General features: G+C 45.0%; 1 protein-coding gene across 1 annotated transcript; it reads left to right on the top strand.

Annotated features, from left to right (window-relative positions):
• Positions 1-4610: 4610 nt before the first annotated feature.
• On the top strand, positions 4611-25658 carry PIPOX (pipecolic acid and sarcosine oxidase). The gene is made up of 8 exons (XM_051992277.1): positions 4611-4767; positions 7890-8038; positions 19506-19719; positions 20545-20727; positions 22241-22387; positions 23915-24073; positions 24625-24700; positions 25006-25658. Exons 1-8 carry the CDS (start codon positions 4651-4653, stop codon positions 25134-25136), a joined length of 1176 nt encoding a protein of 391 aa, XP_051848237.1. The 5' UTR covers positions 4611-4650; the 3' UTR covers positions 25137-25658.
• Positions 25659-26226: the final 568 nt, after the last annotated feature.

Genomic DNA, 26226 nt, shown 5'->3' with positions numbered 1-26226 from the left:
TAACTTACTGACAGCTTTGAAGCCTGTGGGTCACCCTCAGCCTAGTTTAACCCATCTGCCGGGGTGTGACATGACACTGCCCATCCTGTAGATTCTTGTACCCATGGGCAAAAGTTGGGTGAGGGTGGACATCAAAAGTGGATGGGCAGAACTGATGCTGAGTGAAATGAGCAGGACTAGGAGACCATTATATACTTCAACAACAATACTAAATGATGATCAATTCTGAAGGACGTGGCCCTCTTCAGCAATGAGATGAACCAAATCAGTTCCAATAGAGCAGGAATGAACTGAACCAGCCACACCCAGTGAAAGAACTTTAGGAGATGACAAAGAACCACTACATAGAATTCCCAGTCCCTCTATTTTTGTCCGCCTGCATTTTTGATTTCCCTCACAGGCTAATTGTCCACTATTTCAGAGTCCGATTCTTTTTGTACAGCAAAATAACTGTATGGACATGTATACATATATTGTAGTTAACTTATACTTTAACATATTTAACATGTATTGGTCTACCTGTCATCTGGGGGAGGGGGTGGGGGAAGGAGGGAAAAGTTGGAACAAAAGGATTTGCAATTGTCAATGATGAAAAATTACCCATGCATATAACTTGTAAATAAAAAGCTATAATAAAAAAAGTGGATGAGCAGCCCTCATACCAGCGGAGCTAGTCCTCCCTGGATCCCCGTGTACCTCAGCCATGTAAGTAGAGAGAAGAGAACAGATGTGAGAGAAGTTGTAGAGGTAGACTTAGCAATTTGGTCAATAACTTTTTATTAAGCACCTACTACGTGCTAAGCACTGTGTTAAGTTTGGGGACATACTTTCAAGGAGTTCACAGTCTAATCAGAGACACCATGCAAACAACTATGTTCATGCAAGACACATATAGAATAAACTGGAGATAGTCAAAAGAGGGAAGGTGTTAGAATGGAGGCGGATCAGGAAATGTTCCTTTTTGAGGAAACAGAAAGTTGACAAGACTTGGCACTGCTTCTGGAAGTCCAGGAAGCCATAGAATCATCCCCATCATTTGCAATTCAACAGATGGGAAAATCACAGCACAGAACAGACAACAATGAGTAGTAAATGGGGGAAGTATTATTTGTGGCACGAGAGAACTGAATTCAGATCTCGCCTCGAAAACTGTCTGTATGATCTTGGGTGTGTCGTTTCATTTCTCTGGGACCCAGTTTCCTCCTGTGTAAAATAAGGAGCTAGACTTGGATGAGATCGGATTGTAAGCTCCTTGAGGACATGAACTATCTTTTTGTATCCCCAGCGCTTAGCCTAGTGCCTGGCCCATAGTAGACTTAATAAATATTTGTAATGGACTGAATAGCCTCTGAAGTCCCTTTTACATCAGTTCTATGGTCCTACAACACAAATCTGCCTGGGATTATGCAACATCTGAAACTACAGCTTTGGAACAATGCACTGGGCATGGCTATTTCCACAGTCCTGGCCAGGGTAACCCTTACTAGCCAATCATATACGTGGTTCACACTTACCCAGATGACTTTCGGCTCTGCTCCAGTGATGCTGTTCACCAGGATCCCCCAGGCTAGCCAAAGAAGCCCCTCAGAGACGTTGAGAGTCAAATGGGCCAGTGGGACACAGATCTGCCTGGGATTATGCAACATCTGGGAACTACAGCTCCAGAATAATGTATTTCCATAGTCCTGGCCAGGGTAACCCTTACTAGCCAATCATATACATGGTTCACACTTACCCAAATGACTTTCGGCTCTCTCTAGTGATGCTGTTCACCAGGATCCACCATAGGCTGGCCAAAGAAGCCCCTCAGAGACATTGAGAGTCAAAAAGGGTAGTAGGATTAAGCATCAACCTGTGATAAAAACATGAGCCCTGCTACATTTTTATTACCATCCATTTCATCCCCACTGGCATCTTCTCCCATATTCCCATCAGCAGCTGGCAGGAAAAGGCCTGAAGAGGCCACACCCTTGCACACCTGCCTCTGGGCACCATTTTCTTAGCAAACTGGTGCCTCCCCACATTCAAAGACAGCCAAGAAAAAAGCAAAAAGCAGGTGCTGACTCCCTGTCATCTCCCACTCCTATTTATTTGACTATCTCTCCTGGTTCAGGGCGTCTCATTATTTCTGATCTGTGCAGCTTGCTGCTTTCAAGGTTTCATCTCCCCCTTCCCTGTCTGCAATGTGTCAATCAAGCAATGAGAAGAGCCAGCCCAGCTTCACATCCTCAGCATCTCTGCCCCAGGACACAAGCAAATGCTGACAATACCCTTGCAACATGGTGGAGAGCTGCTGTTTCTCTTTTTAGTATTCTCCTTGTTGGGGGGTTGCTGAGGTGAAGTCTGAGGGTGTCATGCTCTTCCGTCTGCTTCTGTCAGCACCCACAAGTTTGGGTGGCCTTGAGGATCTAGGGCCTTGAGAAATCTTTCTCTTTTAAAAAAATGTCAAGGGTTGTTGCCAATTCCACCTTTTCCGGAGCCAATTTAGACTCTGGAATCAAGCGGTGTGTCTTGAGTCAAGAAAGTTTCTAGTAAAAGAAGGCTCTGGGATGGCTAGAGGACCCCATTTGTTCTCATATCCCCAGGGGAAGGGAGAAATAGGGAATGTATTTTTTATTTTATTAGTATAAATATTCTCAGAATAGGAAAACCCTACCAACTCAGGTGCACATCTCTGCAAATTACAGCCTCCGAGGATCCTGAGATACTGAGGTGAAATGTGACTTGCCTCTGGGTTTTGAACCCAGGCCTTCTTGACTCCCTATCTTCTGAGACACTCTGCTTCTTGTCTATGAGTGGGATGGGAAAGAAGGGTGTGTGCCCAATGGTTCTAAATCTGGTGTCTGAACAACAAAAAAATCTGTCTATGACGAGGGATTGAAATCAGAACAAAGGAAGCCTTCCTGGTTGAAGAAGGATGAGTAAGGGAGGTGGCAGCATCTCATGAGATCATTGTTCCATCCCCTCATTTTACAGATGAGGAAACTGAGGGAAATTTGGGAAGTCTGAACAACAAAAATTGTCTATGACAGTGGATTGAAATCAGAACAAAGGAAGCTCTTCTTCGGGGTTGAAGAATGATGAATAAAGGAAGTGGCAGTATCTCATGGGATCATTCTTCCATCCCTTTATTTTACAGATAAGGAAATTGAGGGAGGCTAAATGTTTCACCCAAATCACACAGATAAGGAATGTCAAAATCAGAATTTGAACCCAGGTCCGTTGACTTCAAAGCTTGTGCTTCTGTTTTTAAAACTGTTCCATCCTTTCTCCATAGGACTATTATTTTTTAAACCAAAGGGATTCCATCTCCAACTTTATAGGCTGGTGTAGTTCTATCTGGAGATGATGGAGGGGGAATAAAGGGTCAATGGAAAGAATCCTTGGAAGGATCATATAAAGAACAGGATCCAGAATCTAAAGGGCCCCTTTGTGCCCATTTAGTTCAATCTATTCGTTTTTACAGATTAGAAAACTGATTAAGTGACTTGCCCAGAGACACCCGGGTAGTAAATGGAAAAGCTAGCATTTGGATCCAGGACCTCTGCTTCTAAGATATGGATCTCCAGATCTTCCACAAGCAACAAATGTACCTTTTGGAGGCAAAGGAAGGACTGAAGCAGAGCCGAGAAGACAATATGTTGCCAAACCTGTTCTTTTTAGTCTCCTTGCTCTTTGAAAATGGGAGGAACGGTAGGAGCAGCCGAGGGAAGACTTGTGGGAGCAGACTGCATTGGAGCTCACCAAAATATGGAGATCAGAGCCAGCCACCTGCTCTGAAGGCCCCCTTCACCTCTGCTCATTAAGGTAGAGAAGCCTCTGCTGCTGCTGTGTACAGCAGCAGCTTGGGGCCCCAGGTGCTCCCTCCCTGTGGCCCTTTAGACAAAGTTTCTTCCTTCCCTGGAGGTGCCCTCCCTGTTTTCCACAATGTGTGTCTCCTAGAAGACCTCCCTCCTGCCCCAGCTTTGCCTCGAGCTCCAGGCCCTTCCAGCCCCATTTGGACAGCTCTTGGTGCTGAATGGGATCCAATGTTTACTGACTTGGCTTGAGACGAGGAGGGAGGAAGGAACCCAGGTGAGGCTGGGAGATGGAGGAGCTGTGGTCGGCATGCAAAGCCCGGCTCCAACCTCGCTGGAATTTCCCAAAGAAGTCCTCTTGAGAAGGGGCAAAGCAGAAGAGAGAGGCGGCTTTGGCGCTGCCCAGCTTGGATCTGGGAGGAATTGAAATTCAGAGGCCGAAGTCCCGAGACAAAGATCATAATGAGACAGGAAGGTGGCATAGGAAGGAGCCCATTTGCATGACAATGAGCAGAGCCCAGAATAGAAAGCTGGAGGGATGCAAGGGTGAGGTTGGCAGCTGGGCTGGTTTCTCTCTCAGTAGACCACCAGGTCTGTACAAAAGGAAAGAGGGAAAAGAAGGAGCAATGGAGACATGCAATGTACTGCCTGGTGAGAGAGAGCCAGTGTAGGGCAGGACAAGGTCTAAGGAGTGTGTAAACATATGCAAGCTGTAGTTCCTGAACTGGCCAGGCTGGACTTTAGCCTCCCCTCTCCCTCCCCTTTCTTCATCTTCGAAGGGTTAAAGTTGTGCTTACTTTCTAGTTTACCCATTTCTCTTCTCCTTTGCTTGGGAACTGACAGGAAAGGCAGGATGGCCACGACCCACGGGGAGCTGTATGATGCCATCGTGATTGGGGCTGGCATTCAAGGCTGCTTCACGGCCTATCACTTCGCCAAAAATAAGAGAAAAGTCCTTCTTCTGGAGCAGGTACTGTTTGCCCCCTCTGCTCAGGGATATGCTGGAACTAGCTCATGCAGTCTCAGGAGAGCCAGTTGTTAAATTTTCAGTGTGAGCGTTTATATTGGGAATCAGCGAATGCTAGAGGGAAGGGATTGCTTTATTGTGTTTTTGATTGTCTAGACTTTAGAAAGTAGTGGAGAAAATGTTCATATTGCAGATTAAATTTAGAAGTATGTCCTGTGATCACCCCCGCCCCCCAAACTGGTTATTAGACATTTGTTTATTGGTCGTGTCCAACTCTGTGTGACTCCATGGACTTTGTTCATGGGCAAAGGTTTCTTGGCAAAGATACTGAAGTGGTTTACCATTTCCTTCTCCATTATGTCCATACTTAACAGTTAAAGAACTAAGGCAGATAAGGATTAAGTGACTTACCCAGGTTGACACAGCTAATAAGTTTGAATTTGAACTCAGATCTTCCTGACTCCAGCTATGGTGCTCTATCCACTATCTGTTTGTCTTAAACATTGCCTAAGCATCAATCCTCAACCTAAGCGCTTTCCCCTTTCTTGGTGAGAAACCAGGGGATCAGATTATGTGACCCATAAGACCTAGAAGGAATCTTAGAGGGCATCTAGTTATGAAAGAGTGACCAGTTTTGGCATCAGAAGATCTGAGTTCAAATCCTGACTGCTACTTCTTAGCTCTGTGATCTTGGGCCCTTCTTGGGCCTCAGTTCCCTCATCTGTAAAATAAGAAAGATGAAAGAGATGACTGGAAAAATACTTTTCAGTTCCAATTCTATGCTTTCATGAACCTCCTGGGTTTTAAAGACAAAGAAATTAAAGCCCAAAGAAGGAAAGAAAGTTTTAGGAGATGGAGCCAAGATTCAGGAACATTCACTTTCTCCGGATCTAACATTCTTTCCATTCTCTGGTTCTTTCTCTCAAATGTATGACAGGGATAAGAATCAGCAAAGTAGGACTAGAGCCCTTGCAACACATGGGTCTGAATTATGTTTGAGAGTAAGTAATGGTGGTCTACTATTCATGTGCTTATCTTGTAACCTCATTGGTGAAATGATGATCAGGAGGTAGAATGTGATGGGACTAAAAGATCTCTGCAGTCCCTTCCCTTTTAGCTCTAAATCCCACAGTCCTTTGAATGTACAGATTCCTTGCTCATCTGGACCCCTGGGTTATGACCCCCTAATGCTTGCCTCCGAGACTTATTCTTTGCCATCTTCAGACATGGCTATTTTCTCTCAACCCATCCATGCTTGTGTCAGTTTGGACTGGCCTTGACTAGGGATTTAATTAGGATCAACTTTGACTCAGGACACCCCTTTTCTGGAGGCAGGAGCTTTCTCAAGAAAACTTTGTACACTACTGAGGAGCTGCCTTGGCACTCCCTGCCCGATCTCAGGCTGGCAAAATTGCCTATGTCCCTGCCAACTCTTGATGGCAAATTCTCATCTTCTCGTTGACAACCCCAAGTGAAAAAAGAGAACTCCTTCCTAGGTTCCTCTCCTTAAAGGGCAGAAGAAAAGCCTGCATGATGAGCATAGAGGGCATGCCTCAGTGTCATGGGGAGAATCTGTCCTGCCTACTTGTCCTTTCTAGCACCTGCCACCTTTAGTAACTCCACGGCTTCTTAGCACTGCGTCTCTCATTCTTTGTCATCATTAAAGGCTCATTGGAGATTTACTAATTTTCATAATCAGCATTAGTGATTGGAAACTCTATTTTCATTACTCTTTCATTACTCATCTTCCCAGAGCCTGAGGGTTTTGTTTTTTTCTGAGAAAAGAGGTAGGGGAAAGATATAGTCTTCTTACTGAATTTTGGCTCATGTAGCCCCATCAAACAGAAATAAGGATGATTGAATTGCATTTAGTATTCCACTCAACCGATTTGCAAGCATTTATTAAGCATATATTACATGCCAGGCACTATGCTAAGGATAAAGAGAAAAAGTTCCTGTCCTCAAGAAGCTTAATCTCTACCAAGGAAAAAACATATACCTATACAATATATACAAAAGACACAAGCTTATAGATTTAGAACCAAAAAGAATCTTGGAGATCATTGATTCCAAGTGGAGAAGTTAAATGAGCTGTCCAGCTTCATATATAGCTAGTAAAGTGGGATCTAGACTCAGATCTTCTTAACTACAAATCCATATTTATACCATTCATATTGAACTCAAGATGATTTTTGAAGACCCTTTAAGACTCAATTCAAGTACCTCTTTCCATAGGAGGTGTTTTTACATTCCTCTAGCTGCTAATGCCTTCTCATCCAAAGTTACTTTGTGTCTGTTTTATATGATCTTTCACATACATATATCACATATAAACATGTATACATACATGTTTATACATATGCATTTGTATATGTTGTCTCCTCTGTTAGAATGTAAGCTTCTTGGGAACAGGCAAAATTATTTCAGTTTAATCTTTGTATCCCCAACAATCATTGGCACATAGCAGGTGATTAATAAGTGCCTGTTGATTGGTTAACAAAGAATTAGATTGGTCAGCAAGAGGGAATTCTGGATTGTGGATGGTGGGGCTTGAGTATTTAATGTTGCCACTGGAATTGGACAGTAAGGAGACACAGGACGTTTGGGACGGGGAGCACCAATAGAAATAGGAAGACATTCCCACCCCATAGTTCTCTGTTTTTGATCTTGACTTCCATGTGCCTCTAATCTCAAAAGGATTTCCCTTATCTTTTGCCAAGAACTTAAATGTGTCCTGAAAAGCTCATGTTTGAATCCAAAGAGGGTGAGACAAAGAGATAGAGTGGGGGAGGAGGGAGCAAAAAAAAAAAAAAGGCAGCAGCAGAAAATGAAGGTTAGATGACACAGTGAAAGCGTTATCAGAAAGGAAAAGGGCAAACTATAGCAGCCTGGAGCCTAGAGTAGTACAAATGAGAAACTTCTATCCTCAGAGTAAATGTAATTAAATAGAGTAATGGGTTACCCAGAGAGAGAGTGGAAAGATTTGAAGAATGGCAGAGGGATTCTCATCCGAGTGGGATAGTCCTTTTAGAAGGTTAGAGAGGGGGAGCATTTTTTCTCTAGGGACAGAACAGCTCATGATAACGATTGTTTCTGTCTGTTTGTCTCTCTCCACCGATTCCCAGTTTTTTCTCCCTCATTCCCGGGGAAGCTCCCACGGCCAGAGCCGAGTCATCCGAAGGGCTTACCCCGAAGACTTCTATACCAAGATGATGGAAGAGTGTTACCAAATATGGGCCCAGTTGGAGAATGAGTCCGGGACAAAGTTATACAGGTTCGCTGGATCTGGGGGGCGGCCGGGTCTCTCGAACATGAGAGTCTTCTGAAAAATCCGAGTCTCGGTCTTCTCATCTACGAAATGGTGACAATAACTGTAGGAGCTGCTTTACAAAGTTGTTGTGAGGTTTAGCTGAAATATCTATAATGTTCTCCTCAGACTTCAGAGCACTATCTATTTATTAAGAAGCAGGGTCGGTGAGGGAATCGAGATCTCAAACTCAGGAAGCTTTGAATGCAAACTGGGCCTCCAACCCGTACTGGCTGTGGACAAATCACTGCCCCTAGACAACTCTCTAAGGCAGTATAAAGTAGAGCAGGGGCTCATCCCCACGGGTGAAGGGAGCTCCTCGGGGGGGGGGGCTCCCTGAAACCCATGAGATCCCAAGTCTTGTCCAGGAACAGACAGGCAGACAGAAACGTCCCTTATTATCACCGACACCTTTCAGTAGAACTCTAGCTTCTTAACTAATCAAGATGGATGACTCTGATTTCAATTTAGCTTTTGCTTTCAGCCACCTGCCCTCATCACCCACAATATTCCCAGCCTATACAGAAGGAATGCTTCCTAGCCATGGAGAAAATCACATGACATCAGTACATCCTGATTTAATAAGGATTAGTTAAGCACTCACTGGGCACTTTGCTAGGGATACACACACACATATATACGTATAGATATATGTAAAAAAGTAAAACTGTCATTGCCTTCAAAAAGCTTCCATTCTACTTGGGGGAAAACATGCATAGAAATAAGAATACACATTTTCTCTCTCTCTCTCTCTCTCTCTCTCTCTCTCTCTCTCTCTCTCTCTCTGTATGTGTGTGTATGTGTGTGTGTGTGTGTGTGTGTGTGTGTGTGTGTGTTCTCCTATATTTCCCTATATATGTTGGTGGTGGTCATTTAGCCATGTCTGACTTTTTTGGATTCTATTTGGGGTTTTCTTAGCAAAAATACTGAAATATATATATATATATATATAAATTATACACACACCTCTCTATAGGTATATGTGTATGCATGCGTGTGTATATACATACACACCCACACACAATTTTGTGAGTGAAGCCTGATAGCCACGTTTATCAGTCCACTTCTGAGGAGAGAGGGATGGGCTCCCCTAGTGTCTCTCCTTCCCCCTTCCACTACCCAGCTCTCAATCTGGGCGGGAGGCTGAGCCCATTTTACAGCCTGAACTGTGATCACCCCTTCTCCCTCCTCCCTGAACTCCCCACAAATTGCTGCTGCTCTCCCGACAGGGTGTCGGTTTTCTAATGGTTGGGAAGCAAGAGGTTACCACGCTGTTGCGAAAACACCATTAACTTAAGAACAAAGCGAAAGCCATTATGCAAATACAGCCAGGGCAGCTAATTACAGATTTATTCCCACCAGAAGCGGCTAATGTGCCCAACACCAAATAAATGGGCTCCTTGGTCCATCCTGCTGCTGGGAGAAGTACTGACTAATGGACAGTTCCCTCCCTCCCCTCTTTGTCCATCTGTCCTGAGAACGCCGGGACCTGTCCTAGACCTCGGAGGGTAAACTTCTTCCTGAGAGAAAACAAGGTGAACAAGAAGTCAGGTGGGGAGTGAATCCCCAAGGGTCCTTTCACCGAATCAGAGACTCTCAAAATTTTATGGGATCTGAGAAGCCAGAGAGACCTCAGAGATATGGAAGCTGTATAGAATTCTGGACTTGGAATCATTGAATCCCATCTCTGATGCTTATTAGCAGTGTGACCCTAAGCGAGTCATGGCACCTGCTTGCAGTTTCTCCATCTGTAAAATGGGGATAATAATGGCATCCCAGGATTGTTGTGAGGATCAAATTCGATGGCGATTGTTAAGTGCCTGGTGCATAATAAGCACCATATTAATGTAGCTTTTGGTAGCAGTGGTGGTATTAATAATAGCCTTTCAGATTTAGAGCTAGAAGAGACTTCAGAAGCCATTTAGTCCAACCCCCTTTTTTGAGGGAACTGGGACTCAGAGGGTTCTGTAACTTGCCTAATGTCACCCAGATTGTTAGCGGCAGAATAAAAATGTGAATCCAAGTCCTCTTTCCACAATACGTACTGTAAGTGAAGAGCCCCATTAATGTCAGTTTTAATCAATATTTGTCCAAACCATCACACAAGGGCCTTCCTTGGAAGCAGCTGCTCCTACGGTGGGGGTACTTCCATTGGGAAGTTTCTCCTTGAATTGAGGAAACCACTTTCTTGGACACCTCTCCCCCTGACTCTTTTTTCTACTCTCTGAGAATGAACAGAACAAGTCTAATCTTTTTTTTTTTTTTTCACTACTGTCCTTCAAGTCCTGGGAGAGAGCTATCTGGTCTGCCCTGACCCTAGACTGAGCATCTTCTTTTAATCAACTAGCCAATCCCCTTGGTGGTCATCCCCAGTGTAGCCCGATGGGTCAATGTCCTTCCATGTGGGCTCCCAGAAATTACCTCTAGGAATGGTCTGTACCCAGCTGAGTCTGCTGGATTTATCTGTCACCTTCTGTGGCTTTTGAGTCAACTCCGGCTCGGTTGGGTCCAGGGCAACGGAAGCCAGAGGGAATGAGGAAGGCTCAGAGGGCGTGCTGGGGGAGGGGGCCGGAAGGAAGGAAGAAAGACAGAGGAGAGAAAGCAGACCAGGCTCTTCTTGGGTGTTTGGATCAGTCAGGAGATTTTTCACCAAAGACCCAAATTAACCTGAGAGTCTTTATCTAGAACATCACAGAATTAGAACAAATCTCATTCTGAAACAGATAGATAAACTGTTCCGTTCCCTTGCACCTGGATAGGATCCTACCTCGACCAACCCGAGCCAACGTGACATTAACATGCTTTTAAAAAAGACAGTCAGACAGGCAATTTCACAACTACTTTGGATAATTCAGTCCAATGTCTCACAATGCTCAGCGTCAGAAATGGGATGATTTATGTGAAAATGCTTCACAAAAATTTAAAAGCACTAGCCACAGGCCTTAGAATTCCCTGGATTCGTTTCCCAGAGCACCAGTCCTTTCTTCGAATGGATTCAAGGAGATTGCTTCTGGCTCCAGAAATGTTCTTTTACTCTGTCTAAACCTTTTCTGATCACTGAGCCCCATCTTTGGGTCCCTTGTCTCCTGACCTCCTGGACCAGTGAGTTTGGTCAGGCCCCTAGGCTGAAAGATGAGAGGTATTATAATACAGGGGAACAAATATCTGGAGTCAGACCTTTTATTTTTACTGTCCATCTCTTATATTTACAACTTGTGGGTATGGATACTGATTTGGTAAATCATGACCTCACTGGGACTTAGTTTAATCATCTCTACAATGAGGAGGTTGAACCAGGTGGACTCTGGGGGTTCCTTCCAAGATTGGATAGGATCTCATCTCGACCAACCCGAGCCAATGAGACATTAGCATGCTTTTAAAAAAGACAGGCAGACAGGCTTACAATCTTTTGACCCAATTCTGCCTCCTATGACCTGTGTGACTTTGGGCAAGCCACTTCCCTTTTCTGTATAACAAGAAGGCTTTAATCTCTGAATCCTTGATTCTACATCCCTCACCTGTCCTTAGTAGCTAATTTCCTTTCTTTCCCCTTATTATTTCTACTGCTAAATACTCCACATCTCAAGAGTGGGTTTTCTAGGGTTTATTTACTAAGGGAAAGTGAATACACAAATTAAGAAATAACATTCTATGGGAAGGTAATTAAAGTTATGCATAAAAGAAAAAGCTCGAGTTGTGTAACCAGCTCTTTAACTGAATTTTCCCAGGCTAGGTTTGGCCCACTGCCCTTTTTGGGGGGGAGGTGGGGAAGAAGCCTTATATCACTGCAACCAGCTTCCTCTTGATCCTGAGCTCCCTGGAGAGACTGGTTTCTTCTGATCCTGGAATACCCTCACAAGCCCCAAATAATTTTGAGATTTATCTACTGGTATAGTCCATTTTTTTTTTTTTACTTTTCAGTCAATCAGGAAGCCTCCTTATTTAAGAATGTTTGGCCCCCATTCCACTTAATCTCTCTCTTACTTTTCCCCTACCGAGACTAAGAAAATGACTAAGCAGATAATGGAGTTCCTTACTGGTCATGTACCATATTTTTCAGGGTCTCATTTCCCTCATTTGTAAAAAATGAAGGAGTTTGGATCAGATGGCCTCTAATAACCCTTTCAGACTCTAAATATATGATCTACTTAAGATTCCTGGTGTCGGCAAAGTAGAATGCCCTAATAATAGCTAGCAAAAAAAAAAATAGCATTTATATAATGCTTTAAAGTACAAAATCATCTCATTTTGATGATTTTCTCCTCACAACAACCGTGGGAGGTAGGGTTGTGCAAACAATGAAGCCTTATTTAAATATTACCTATTATTGCTCCCATTTCACAGATAAGGTCTTTTTGGTCTTGACTCCAGGTGTGGCATTCTTATCTACTGTACCATTTATCTGTCCCTAGCGTCTAAAGTACAAGACGAACCCTCCTGTTTCAGCGTTATAAAGATGGCTGTAATTATTACTAGTATCAGGAAGTCCTATCTTATAGCTAATTTAAATCCCTCATGCTATATAACATCAGGAAACAGGCTTCCTACCCTGTTTATAGATGACTTTTCCCTGTACATTGTTCACTCCTTGAACACTTTTCAGCATTCTTTTCCAGATCCACCTTTTCCTCATTCGTCATGTTTTCCAAGCTTTTCATTTCTAAATCTTTGTATCTTTCTTCTGACTCCTTCCCTCCTCCTCTCAGATCTCTGCAATGGGGGAGCCCAAAATGGACTGGAGACGCCTTCCCAGGATCAGAGAAACTGGGTTGTTGTTGTTCAATTGTTTATCTGTTGTCTGTTATGTGTTATGTTACTTTTCATGAAGAGTAAGGGGTTTTCTTGGCAGAGAAACTGGAATAGCTTGCCATTTCCTTTTCCAGCTCATTTTACAGATGGAGAACCCGAGGCAAATGAGGTTACCCAGATAATAAATATGTGAGGCTAGATTGGAGCTAAATTTGTAATCCCAGGTCCTTATTTTCTCTCCTTTCTCCTCTATAGAATGCAAGGGGTTTGAGGCTGGGTCTATTTTTTTTTTTGTCTTTGTATTCCTAGTCTGACCTGGCACAAAGTAGGCGCTTGATTATTGATTAGTTGATAAATCTCTGAGTACGTTTAATTCGTATTTAAAAGAAATGGTTGTGCAATGGATAGGGAGCGGTAGGTTTGGAATCAGGAAGCTGAGGGAGTCATTTATCCTCTGTCTATCTCAGCTTCTTTAAAAGCAAAATGGAAATAATAACCCCTATCTCCCAGGATATTGTGAGGATTAAAGTGCTTAGCATAGTACCTGGTAGCACATTGTAAGGGCTATATATATCTTTGCTATTATTATTATTATCATTAAAGCACTAAGATAGTGCCTGCCTCAGTTTCCTCAGTTGTAAAATGAGAATTAGATTAGTCTCTATCTCCCAGGGTTGTTGTAAAAATCAGATAACTGTAAAGGATTTTTCACACAGTTTTGGGGGACATAGAAAACACTTAATAAATATTGATCGATTGATTGACCCTTATGAGAGGGTTGTTGTTACTTTTTAAATCGATCACCTAGGAGGCCTTGATATAAAGGCTCATTGAATGAATGGGATAAGGGCCGGACCTGTGATTTCCTTTGAAATATTTCCTCTACTCATTCTAATTTTGGCAAGGTCTAGTTCTGGAGCACTGAGAACTCAAGGGGACTCTCCTGGGCTCACACAGTCAGTGTGTGCCGGAGGAGGAGGAGGGCCTCGCTGCCCCTGACTCTGCTCTCTATGCCAGGCTTCCTTTCTTTGAGCGAAGGAATGACTATTCTGTCATGCTAAAGCTCCCTGAGAATCCTCAGCAGGGGCAGCTCCTCCCTCCGCCTCCACTACCCAGATCTGGGCGGAAGCGGGAGATCTGCCCTCCTTGAGACGCTCTGCCACGAGTGGGGACACAGGTATGATCAATGCACGCCCTGTGATGTGTCCCCAGGCAGCAGGGACAGAGAGAAGAGGCCCCACCTCTCCGTCCCGGCCCGGCTCTTGTCAGCCGCCCCTCCTTCTCCTTTGAGGCCCACCAGCCTGCTCCTGACCCCAGCTGCCCCTGCTTAGCTGAGATATCAGACAAGATCACAGCCTCAGGCAGTACAGCTGCAGGCGGAACCCAGAGGCCCCCACGGCAGCAGCTGCGGCTTCCTCTGTCTACAGAAGTGTCTGCCTTGTCAGCTGAGTCCCCAGCCCTGAGCAATCTTTGTTAACTGATACCACCTCATCCCACTGAGCTGGAGATGGAACAGAAGGAACAGGAGTCTCTCCAGAAACTGGTGACAGCAGAGGCAGATTCTGACTCTCCTCCTTGAGATCAATAATCAATAATCAATCAACAAACATGTATTAAGTGCCTATTATATACCAGGCACTGTGCCAAGCCTCAGTGGTACAAAAAGAGGCAAAGGACAACCCCTGGCTTTAAGGAGCTTACAATCCAATGGGGAAGACAAATACATACGAATCAAGCTCTACACAGGATAAATAGGGAATAATTATCAGAGGTAAGGCGCTAGAACTAAGAGATAATTCCAAGAGCTGGCTCTGTCCCTCACCCTCAGTTTTATTCATTTCCACAGATTGTAAATGTGCAGATCAAACTGGGGATGGGGATGCAAGGAGATAGAGGCAGGCCTGGGAGTTGCCAAGGATATTCTGGGGAGGATGTTCCCAGACATGTCAAATTGCAGGGATTTGCGGTAGATATTAATCCCCACCCCCATCTCCAATTAAAAAATGTCTTCCCTATCCATCATCCCCTATCTCTCATTCAGGGCACAGGTTTGAGGGAAATTGGTGTCTGGGACTCCAGGAAGATTGATCGGGATTCTAGAATGAGAGATCTGGAAGGAAGAGTGAACCCCTCCATCTCTTCACTGCTTTTCCCCGCTTCCTTCCTGCTACTTCCTGTCCCCAACAAATAGCAAAAGCCTCTGACTCTTGACCCTACCCACTGGCAAAATAAACCGTGCGGGTGGAAGTGGGAGGAACAAGCATATGTCCCCAAAGGACCCAAGTTCAGATTCTAGTTCTATTCTATTACTCATGCAACTTTGGCTAAGGGGCTTACTTTGTGAGGGATTCTCTATCTTCTGGAAAATGAAGCAGTAAAATCTTGAAGGTTACTCGCCATTCTGACACTGTATGATCTGGTCGCAGGGGTGCTGTCAATCACTCTCTTGCTCCCTGGTAAGTAGGAAGAAAGGTCGGTTTATGTCTCAATGAGGAGAAATAGTAAACCAGGGGGAATCGGAGATGACCTTTCTTCCTCTCCACTCTCCATATTCCTGGTATCAATTAATCAACAACCTCATTTATTGTATGTACATGATGAATCTAGCGGCTTGGATTTTAGACTTGGAAGGAAGCTTAGAGGTCACCAAAATCAATCCCTCATTTTTATGGTTGTTCGGTCGTGTCCAAGTTTCTGTGATCCCATGTGGGGTTTTCTTGGCAAAGATACTGAGTGTTTGGCCATTTTCTTCTCCAGCTCATCTTGTATGATGAAACTGAGGCAAACTGGGCAAAGTGAATTGCCCAGGGCCACAGAGCAAGTAAGTGTCTGAGGTTAGATTTGAACTCAGGTCCTCCTGACTCCAGGGCTGCCCTATACACATAAGCATATTTAAGGCAATTTCAGGGAGTCCCAGGTAGCCGTCTGGGCTGGGAGAGGGGAGGTCAGTAGGGGCCCGAGGTAGGAACCAGGGATTCTAAGAGGCAACAGTGAGGAGGTAGCCTAGAAAAAGGCCTGGGATGGGGGGAGGCAGGATATGGAATTGCATGGATCGGCGACAGTAAGCAGCCCATCTTGGCCGGATGATAAAGAGCAATTCTTGAACAGCCCTGGTTCCTCCTCTTCTTGATAACTGTAACCAATCATTCCCCAGTTACCCACAGCAGCCCCTACCCTGCCAGCCTAAGTTTCCTCCTCTCCCGCTCATCCAAAACTCAACAACCGAGAGCTAAGTGGACAAGGAGTTCCAGAAAGCGTGGGGACGAGAAATTAATGCAAAATGGGCAGCCTGTTTATTGGGCTCTAGGAAGGGCCATTAAGAAAATAAGCACTTAAATGATTTTCAATCTGCCTCTGGAAGTCATCTATCTTCATAGTGGAGTGGGTAGAGGTGGGGAGGGGGAAGCTGGGCCTTCTCCGATCCCTGTCTTGATTGACTGATTTCCAATTCTTTAGATATTTCCCACCGGAGTCTCTCACCTATCTCCCATAATGACAAGTCTTTGCATTTCCAGGCAGTGTTTTACATTCATTTCCGATTTGCTCGTAATGGTCAAAAAAAAATCTCTCTCCAATCCAAGCTGTCTTCTCCAGCCGTGCACCATTTCCCCCAGGCCAAATAGCTCAGCCGTGATCTACGAAAAATGAGAATTTCCCAAACGCAGCTCCAGAATGGAGGAGCGGCGGGCATCGCCAATTCAGATGGAAAATTTCCCACTGTTAGATCAATAGCTGGGATAAGGAGTAAATGCCACGGGGGCAGAGAGCTGAAGAGGAATGATTACAAATCATCACGATGGCTGCGCCATGGCGTGGGGGCCCGTATGATTTCCTCTACCTTTTCATCTGATTTGGGAACTAGAACAACATCGGGCACTTCATAATTTTACGTTTTCCTACCATTTTGTGGCGAGTTTCTATTTCTGATTCAAGGGAGTCTGACAGAGAAGGTAAAGGTGTAGACCTGGTATTAGGTATCAATCAATTAATCAACGATCATTGGTTAATCACCTACCACTGTGCTAGAGTCTAAGCCTACAAAGACAGAAAGGAAATCATCTCTGCTTTCAAGAGTTTCTGATCTGTCTTAAAGAATCCAGAAAGATCTGAGTTCAAGGGCTGGATCAGATGCCGGCTAGTGGAGGGACCTGAAGCAACTCATTTGATTCCTCTGGGCCTCAGTTGACTCATCTGCAAAAATGAGAAGGCTAGTTGCACCTCCCTCCCCAAGATTATCATGTTGTGAGGCTCTTGTGATATATTGTGAAACTCTACTGAGATAACATACATGAGGCAGTTTGCAAACCCTAAGGCTGCTACATAGATTTGGGGCATTATCGAAAATAGCCTAGCTTAGGACACAGAGCATTGGCTTTGGAGTTAGAGAAGCTGAGGGGGAATATTTATACACATACATATACACATGTACATATATAGGTATATACCTATGTCTAGATATACATGTGTATCATATGTGTGTATATACACATATGTGGATTCTCTATTCAAATGTACACACACACACACACACACACACACACACACGAGCACACACGCATATATTTTAAAGTCACTTCCTCTCTCCAATCCTGTTTCCTCCTAATTCTAATCTTATAATTAGAGCCAATCTCATACTCCTTGCTAAGAGCCCAAGAGAAGAGTCATGTCTTTCTCTAACTGGCCAAGCTCTCTATTCCGGATCTGGATTAGGATGCAGAGGTTTTGTACACTGACTCTACACATGAAGGGTTTAAGTCAGACGCAGGACTCCTTAGCAATCCCCAAAGAATACAAGGAACAGATGGAAGCCGGAAAGGAGTAAAAATGCCTTGCTAGTTGGTTTTGCTGACCAGCATCATAGACTTAGGACTGGGAGGGACCTCAAAGGTCGCTTTGTCTAATTCCTTTATAGTCCTGGAAGCTCTGGATCCTGTGTGATCTCTCGGGGTCTCAGTTTCCCCTCTTGTAAAATGAGATGTCTGTGTAGATTGTTTCTGAGGCCCATTCCAGTTCTAAACATATGTTCCCACAATCCGAGGGCATCTATTCACACTCCTCACTCTATTGATGAGAAAATGGAGACCTGGATAGTTAAGCAATTTGCCTGAGATCCCAGAAGTGATCAGGGAGATTTTGCTGATGAGGACCAACCTGAAGGAAGCATTCCACCTTGGGGTCACACATAGGAAGAGCTCATTTTTTCCTTTGTTACGGCTGCTATTTTCCCTCCAATGAGCTTTTAAGGTGCACATAAAAGCTTTCTGTCTCTCTCCTGTCAGTGGTGAATGCCAGGGAGGCGGGGGCCATGGCAAATGAATTGGGCACACTGCGAAGCTCTGTGTACGACACCAGCCCCAGGGTCCCTCCCCCTCCCCAGCCCTTCCCCATCTTCCTTTAATCCCCCTGACCAGATAATGTGGGATTTGGAAGCATGTAATATCCGTGAGACTCCATTATAGGCTATTACCAGCTTTGTGCTATGTACCTGGTGGATGTGCCAAGCTGACAGTGGTCACTGAGGCTGCTGGAGCTAAGGGGTGTTGGGGGAGAATCCCCCTCCCTCACTGCTGTTTCCCCTTGTTCCTCCCAACCCCCTGTAGTTCCAGCTCCTTCTCCGACCAAGAGACAATGCTGGAGAAAGGAAAACTGTTGGAGATTAAGCATCTGACAGACTGGGAAGCTGTGGAAACAGAGAAAGATTCAGGGAGAAATGATAATAGAAATCCCAAGCTGTGAATTGTCGGAGCTGGAGGGAAACAAAGAGCTTCTGGTCTGACCCTCTCATTTTACAGAATAGGAAACTGAGGCCCAGAGAGGGAAAATAAAAGGGTCAGACAAGAAGTTACTGTCAGAGAGCCAGGTTCTCTCGACACCTTAGTCATTCCTCATAACCTTTCTGTTATGGACCACAATGCCTCCCAGCCACACAGAGAGAAGCATCAAGAGATGAAACCCATGAACAACAAAAGACAGATTGTAAACAAGGAGGGCGCATAATGGGACCCAGAGGCGGAAAGAAAAGGATGCAGAGACAGAAAGACAAACAGAGAAATACAAGCAGATAGAAGCAGACAGAGAGATAGGCAGACAGACACACACAGAGAAAAACAAGAAGAGACAAAGGTAGAGACAGAGAGAGGGAGAGAGAAGAGAGAGAGGAGAGGGGAAACTGAGGAAGGGAAGGAAAAAGAGAGATGGAGGGAGGGAGGAAGGGAATAGAGGGAGGAGGGAGGGAAGAAAAAGGAAGGAAAGGAGAGAGAAAGGGGAAGGGGCAGAGAAGGAAAGAGGGGAGGAGAAAGGAAGGAAGGGGGGAGGAAGGGAGAGAGAGAGAGAACTGTAGAGACAGAAAGAAGGGAGGGGGAGAAAAAAAAAGATTAAGCTAAGTGAGAGAGGTAAGACAAAAGTGAAGAAAAGGAAGGATGAGTAATATGTTGGCCTGTTCCTGATATATTACACTAGCCTTGAGGCCAGTGAATTCATTTCTCAGAGTAGTCAGTGGAAAGAGCGCATTGCATTTGGCTTCAAGGCACCTCAGATTAAACTCTGGTTCTATATGACTTTGCAGAAGTCGTTGTCTCCTCTAGAAAATGAAAGGGTTGTGGTAAATGTCTTCTAAATGTCCCTTCCTCCTCTAACTTTAGGATCCTGTGAACCCATCCTTGTCCAAATGTCTTTCTTCCCCCAGACAGGCAGGATTACTCATGCTGGGAAGGAAGGAAGAAGCAGATCTTCGTGCCATTCAGGACAACTTGTCTAAGCATGGCGTGGAACACAAGTTTTTCAACACAGAAGAGCTAAAAAGATATTTTTCAAATATTCAGTTGTCCAGAGGAGAAGTGGGAATCTGGGAGTCATCTGGGGGTGTCCTGTTTGCCGACAAGGCCCTGAGGGCCCTGCAGGTGATATCTTATAAGATTGTAGTGGTGGATGGGAAAAGGGAAAGGGAAGGGAGTGAGGGGAAGGTTGGGAGGGCCAGGGAGAGAAAACACCCTTTTAGACCCAACTTTCCAAGGGAGAGGACAATGGATTAGGTATTGGCTCCCAACTGGCTCCCACTGGACAGAACTACTATTACCAAGGCCCAAGGCCATTCCTTTTGAATGTGGGTACTGAGGTGACTGGATGATGCAAGGGACATGCTTTTCATAATCAATGGTACCCCATAGACATAGCAGAAGGATTTGTGATTCTGAGCTCTCTTTTCTGTCCAGTATAGGACTTTTCTTATACTCCTGGGTTTATGTATTGGGACGAGCATCTTGTATTAGAAAAAGACCACTCTATTTAGAGTAAGATGAACTGGGTTCCACTTCTGTATCTACCATTTTCAATCTATATCACTGTGCAAATCATCTGTTAGATGTAGTGGGTTAGATCAGATCGAGTTCTTAACCTAGGACCCTGGAACTTGGTTATTTAAGATAGATGGATGGATGGATAGACAGACAGACAGACGGATAGATAGATAGATAGATGGATGGATGGATGGATGGATGATGGATAGATGTGTGAATGGAGAAAAAGATAGCTATATTTCAATAGAATTGGTTTCCTTTGTAATACCCATGTATTTTATTTTATGCATTTGAAAACAGTATTGTGAGAAGGGAATGACTAGCTTCATCAGATTATCAAAGGAGGTCTTTCTAAGACCGATTCTAGGCTCTCAATCTATGATTTTTTTTTCTCTTCCCTCTACTCCTTCCCATTTCTCCCCCTTTTAGGATTTAATCAGACAGCTAGGAGGCGTGATCCATGATGGGGAGAAAGTAGCAGAGATAAAACCTGGGTTCCCAGTTACCGTGACAACCACCATCAGGACCTATCAAGCCAAAAGCTTGATAATTACAGCGGGTCCTTGGACTAACCAGCTTCTCCTCCCCCTGGGAATACAACTGCCTCTGCAGGTAAATGGGGACAGCCCAACATGACTGAGGTGGTGGGGCGGGAAGAAGAGGTGGAAGGCAAGAAAACAGGGATGGAGACTTTGGCATGGATGCCCAAGGACTGAAAGACTCTTGTGTGTCAGTCAGTAGACAAGCATTTATTGAGTACTTGCTCTGTGTCAGGCCCTGTAAGGGTAATTGCTAGAGATAAAAAGAAGATGCAAAAAGGGTCCCTCATGGGGCTTATAATTCAACAGAATACACACAGAGACCACAGTTACTCCTTCCACATCATGGGATTAAGAGTGTGATGCCCCTGAGATCTGGAAAAATTGAGTAAAATTTTCTGGCCCTCCCTTTGTATCAGAGAAGTGGACTTTTTTCTTTTATGAGATGTTTACAGGACATTATTGTAAAGTTTAATATTTAGTCATATTTCAACTTTTAAAAATTGTGTATGTATATGGTATTGTAAAATAAAATACGCTGATATTATACACATTTTTAGGCATTTCTGAATTTCTAACTTTTTTCTGTATCATCTGTGATTTCTGCAAAACTCCTCCAAAATTCTCATTTTGTTTCTTATGCCGACCCACAATGTATCAAAACCTTGATGAGGGGGCAGCTAGGTGGTTAGAGCACCAGCCCTGAAATCAGGAGGATCTGAGTTCAAATGTGACCTCAGACATTTAACACTTCCTGGCTGTGTGACTCTGGGCAGTCACTTGACCCTAATTGTCTCAGGGAAAACAAAATAAAGCAAACAAACCAAAAAAACCTTCATAAGGAAAGCCGAGATATGGAAGGGATAACTATAAATGCAAAAGAGTATTGGAAGGGAGGGCACCAGCAAGTGGGGAGATCAAAAAAGGTTTTGTTTAACAGATGTTATTAGCCTTTGGATCTATTTGTTGTTGTTATTGTTTTTTTTAATTGATAACTTTCAATAGGATTGGTTTCTTCTGTAACCTTATTTATTTTATATTATCCATTTAAAAATATTATGGTGGGAAGGGGTCCAGAGGGTTCACCAGACTGTCTGCCTAAGGGATCCAGGACACAAAGCTGAGCATCCCTGATTTAGAAGGTTACACTCGAGCTGATTTTTGAAGGAAACCAGGGGTTCTGAGAGAAGGTGAGGAGAAATAGTGTTCTAGGTAGGGGTGATGATCAGTATATTTTGATAGTAAATGAATAAGCCATTTGTAATTGAGCTGATTTGTTGTGGAAAATTTCAGGAGAAAGAGGGAAAAGAATTACTCAAGACGGAGGTTGCTATTTGCACCAGTGATATTCCTGTGCTAGAGAGATCAGGGAAACACCTGAGTAAATAATTCATTCTGACTCTATAAGCATTTTACTATTTATGCAAACAAAAGTATAGCAGTTGAGAGTCCAGAAGTCAGATCCCATCTGGAAGAGTCTTGCCACCCCATCTTTGTACTTCCATGTTCTCTCTCTCCCTGGAGGCAGCTGCTTGAGATTTTCCTTCTTTCTCCACCATCTCTCCCTTCCCCCATCTCTATCTTAGACCCTTCGGATCAATGTGTGTTATTGGAAAGAAAAGGTTGCTGGGAGCTTTGGAGAGAACTTTCCTTGCTTTATGGGGTTATTCCCACATCTGGCTCCCCACCATATCTATGGGCTTCCTGCTAGAGAATACCCAGGACTGGTGAAGGTGAGTAGGATGATTCCGGTAAGACTGAGGCTTTCCTTTTCCATGCTATCCCAACCCCCACACTCATGAGCAGTAGCAGCAGACCACCTCGTTACCCACAGAAGCCATGTCTGCCTATCCTGGGGCTTGATGACTAGGACATTCTCTCCAAGAGCCTTGAAGGACTGGGCATGGCTCCAAACGCAGGGTGGCCATAAGGATGGGCATCTGGATGTTTCCCTCTGGCAGCGAGGAGAAGGACTCATAAATATCATATCTATGTATGAATCACCTCGTGGCACGTCATATAAAAAAGAATCATAGGAAGGGACCTTGGAAGTCATCAACTCCAATACTGATTTGAGAAAGGAGGAAAGTCAGGTACAGAGCAGTCACTCTGTGGGCAAAAATGGGCAAAAATGGGATTTGAACTCAAAGTTTTCCAGTGTCTTGTGTGCCATTCCATGCATATCCCGGTGCTGTGGAACTTAGAGCTAAAAGCAACTTAATTTAGCTCTTTGTTGCAGTGCAAAGAATCTCAGTTGCAGAGGGCAGGGAACCTGGGTTCAAATCTCCTTACTCCCTCGGCGATCTGAGACAAGTGTCTTTGATTGTAAAATGAGGGGGCGAGGCTAGATGATCTTCCAGCTCTAAATTATGAAACCTCTAAGTTCCCTTTCAACTTTAAACATTCTTTGATGTCTCTCATTTTACTGAGGTGGACATGGAGGCTCAGAGAGATTAAGTAACTTGTCCAGGATCACATAGATAGAAAGGAGTGGAGGTGGGATTAGAACTCAGGTCTTTTGATGGTAGGTCCAACTGTCTTCTCACTATGCCTCCTTGCTTCTGCAGTATTGTCATTGTGCTGTGTGTGTGTGTGTGTGTGTGTGTGTGTGTGTGTGAGAGAGAGAGAGAGAGAGAGAGGAGAGAGAGAGAGAGAGAGAGAGACAGAGACAGAGACAGAGACAGAGACAGACAAAGACAAAGACAGAAAATGGGGAGGGAGGGAAGGAGGGAGAGAGAGAGAGAAGAGAGAGACAGAGAGACAGAAAGAGACAGAGAGAGGGGGACGGAAGGAGGGAGAGAAAGAGGCAGGAAGGGAGGGAGGGATGAGAGAGAAACAGAGAGACAGAAACAGAGAGATAGAGAGAGAAAGAGAGAGGGAGGGGGCGAGAGAGACAGATAGACACAGAGAAAGTGTATGTGTGAGAGAGACAGTGTGTATGAGTATGTATGTGTGTATATGTGTTTGTGTGAGTATGTGAAAGGGTGTGTGAGAGAATGTGTGTGAGTTGTGTGTGTGTATGTGTGTGTGAAAGTGTGTGTGTATCTCTGTGAGTGTGTGTGAGTTGTATGTGTATGTACGAGTGTGTGTGAAAGTGTGTGTGTGTGTGTGTGTGTATGTATGAGTGCGTGTGTGTGAATGTGTTTGTGTGTGTGCTTTCCCCCCTGCCTAGGTTGGGGCAGCTCCAGCCCCTTCAGCTGGGTGGGGTCTGCTTGGGAGGTGGACCCTCTTCCCTGAAGCCGGCTGTGATTGGGCACCAGGTCTGTTATCACCATGGTAACAAAGCCGACCCAGATGAGCGGGACTGCCCCTCAGCCTCTCCAGACCTAGCAGATGTCCAGCTCCTCCGCAGCTTTGTGAGAGATTACCTCCCCGGCCTGCAGCCCGAGCCCTCCATAATGGAACGCTGCATGTACACGGTAAGGGGTCTGCGAGGGCCCCGCCGGGGCCCCTGGAGTCCTCCGGGCCCCGCTGCCCTTGTTTAGCCCCGACATCTGACAGTGCCCGAATCCTCCGTTTTGCTTTCCCGGAGGGGGCGCGCAGGGGACGATCGCTCTCCGTCATTACTGAGGCAGCCCCGGCCCCGCCGGCCCCTCCAGCATTCTCCCGAGCTCCCGTCCAAGATTGATTGGGAAGCTGCCCAGCTGGGCATGTCTTAGGAACACGGAGAGGTGACAGCTGTCGCCGGAGCCGGAAGCATCTCCATTAGTTAGCTGATGAGCATTTACCGTGCACCTACTGTGTACAGAGTCTTATATTAGAATCCAGACAGATGGGCACACGGGGAAGATTGGCCGAGTCAGGAGATGCCGGGGATAAGAACCCTCCCAGTGCCCGAGGGGGCCCGAAACGTTCTCCTCCAGAAAATAACCCAGCCCAGTCCCGATCCCCGCAGAAGCACGTTTCCTCCCACCACCCGTGGCCCGTAATGACTCCACGGCATTTAGCCCCTTTGTTGTGACTCCCGCAGACCAGCCCAGACGAGAATTTCATTTTGGATCGGCACCCAAAACACAACAACATCATCATTGGGGCTGGCTTCTCAGGTGAGGACGGAGGGGAGGAGGAGGAGAAAGGCTCGCTGTAGTTCAGGGAGGGAGTCTGGGGCTCCGATGCAGGCTTCCCCGGGGCCTTGAATGGGAAATCGGGGTCTGAGGCTGCAGAGGGCTGGAAAAACTCCATCTGAGCTCCGGGGAATGGGAGAAGCAGGGAGTCTCCATGATTGCCCCAGAGAGCAATCTCTGGCTCCGTGGGGGAGGGAAAGAGCGTGGTTAGCTGTTCATCTAGGCGGCAGAAGACTGTTCCCGAGGAACCTGGGTTTCTGAAAGAAGCTCTTTTTTCCTTTCCCTAGGACACGGCTTCAAACTCTCGCCTGTGGTGGGGAAGATACTCTATGAGCTGAGTACGGAGTCCACTCTCTCTTATGATCTGACTCCATTCCAAATTAGTCGCTTCCAGTCCCTGGACAAAGCATCTCTGTAAAGCCCCGGTTAGCATCCTCCTTCCTGTGCCTCCTCTGCTTAGCACGGTGCCTGGCACATAGTAGGTGCTTAATAAATGTCTGTTAATTGATTGAATAGTAGAAAACTCACCGACTAAAGGGAGGAACATCATCCACATTTTATATTTTTCATGATTGATTCAGACTCACTCATTCCCTCGGGATGACTACCGAATCCTGCCATTAAAAGTAGACATCCGAACTACTTTTAGTGACAGGATTCAGTAGTCATCCTGAGGAACTGCAAGGAGGAGACTTAAAGATCAATTTTCCAAGAGGGAGGGGGCAGAAGCTCATAGAATGAAAAGAATTTTGTTCTCTGCTCCTCTTTAAGAACAGGGGAAATCCTCCAAAAGCAGGACTGAGTTTGATTCAGATTTCCTGGAGGAGGGGAGTGGGCTATAAGCAAGGTTCCTTCGGGTTTGGGGCTGTATTCTTCTTGTCTTTGTAATCCTAGTTCACACACAAAAGGAGCATAATAAATGCTTATGAGTTGATCCATACATATTTTGTGTTTACTTTTTTGTGTTTTGCTTTTCCCTCATTATAATGTAAGATCCTTAAGGGCCGGAATTGTTTACTTTTTGCCCAGCATATTAAAAAAGCATAATAAATGCCGCAGAAATTATAGTTTTCAGATTCTTCATTTTCTGAAGACCCAGAAGATGTGGGATTAATTCCTAGCTCTGCCATCTATTGGCTGTCTAGCTTTGGACAAGTCAGAGAGGCCTACCTCTGAGCCTCAGTTTCCCCTTTGTAAGATGCTGAAGTCAGACTCTATGACCTCTTACTCATCCTGGTGTTCTGAGTCCCATCCTCCACTCCAACTCTGAACCACACAAAAGATCAAGACCAAGGCTCGACGTGTGTTTAATTACATTTAAGTCTGTTGTCGGATTTATTCTTCATTAAGCTCCAATCGTCGGCATTTCGGCACCCACACACACCCCTCACTCTCCTCCGTGCTGTCCCTCCTCCGACCTCCCCCCAGCTTGTTATTCCGGATTCCTTCTCCATGCTGTCCCCGGCCCTGTTGAGAGGCCCAGTTTTCTGTTTCCTCATTGAGGGGTA

This window comes from Antechinus flavipes, chromosome 4 (genome assembly GCF_016432865.1).
Source record: "Antechinus flavipes isolate AdamAnt ecotype Samford, QLD, Australia chromosome 4, AdamAnt_v2, whole genome shotgun sequence".
Classification (NCBI taxonomy): Eukaryota; Metazoa; Chordata; class Mammalia; order Dasyuromorphia; family Dasyuridae; genus Antechinus; species Antechinus flavipes.
This window is presented reverse-complemented; position numbering and strand designations above follow the sequence as displayed.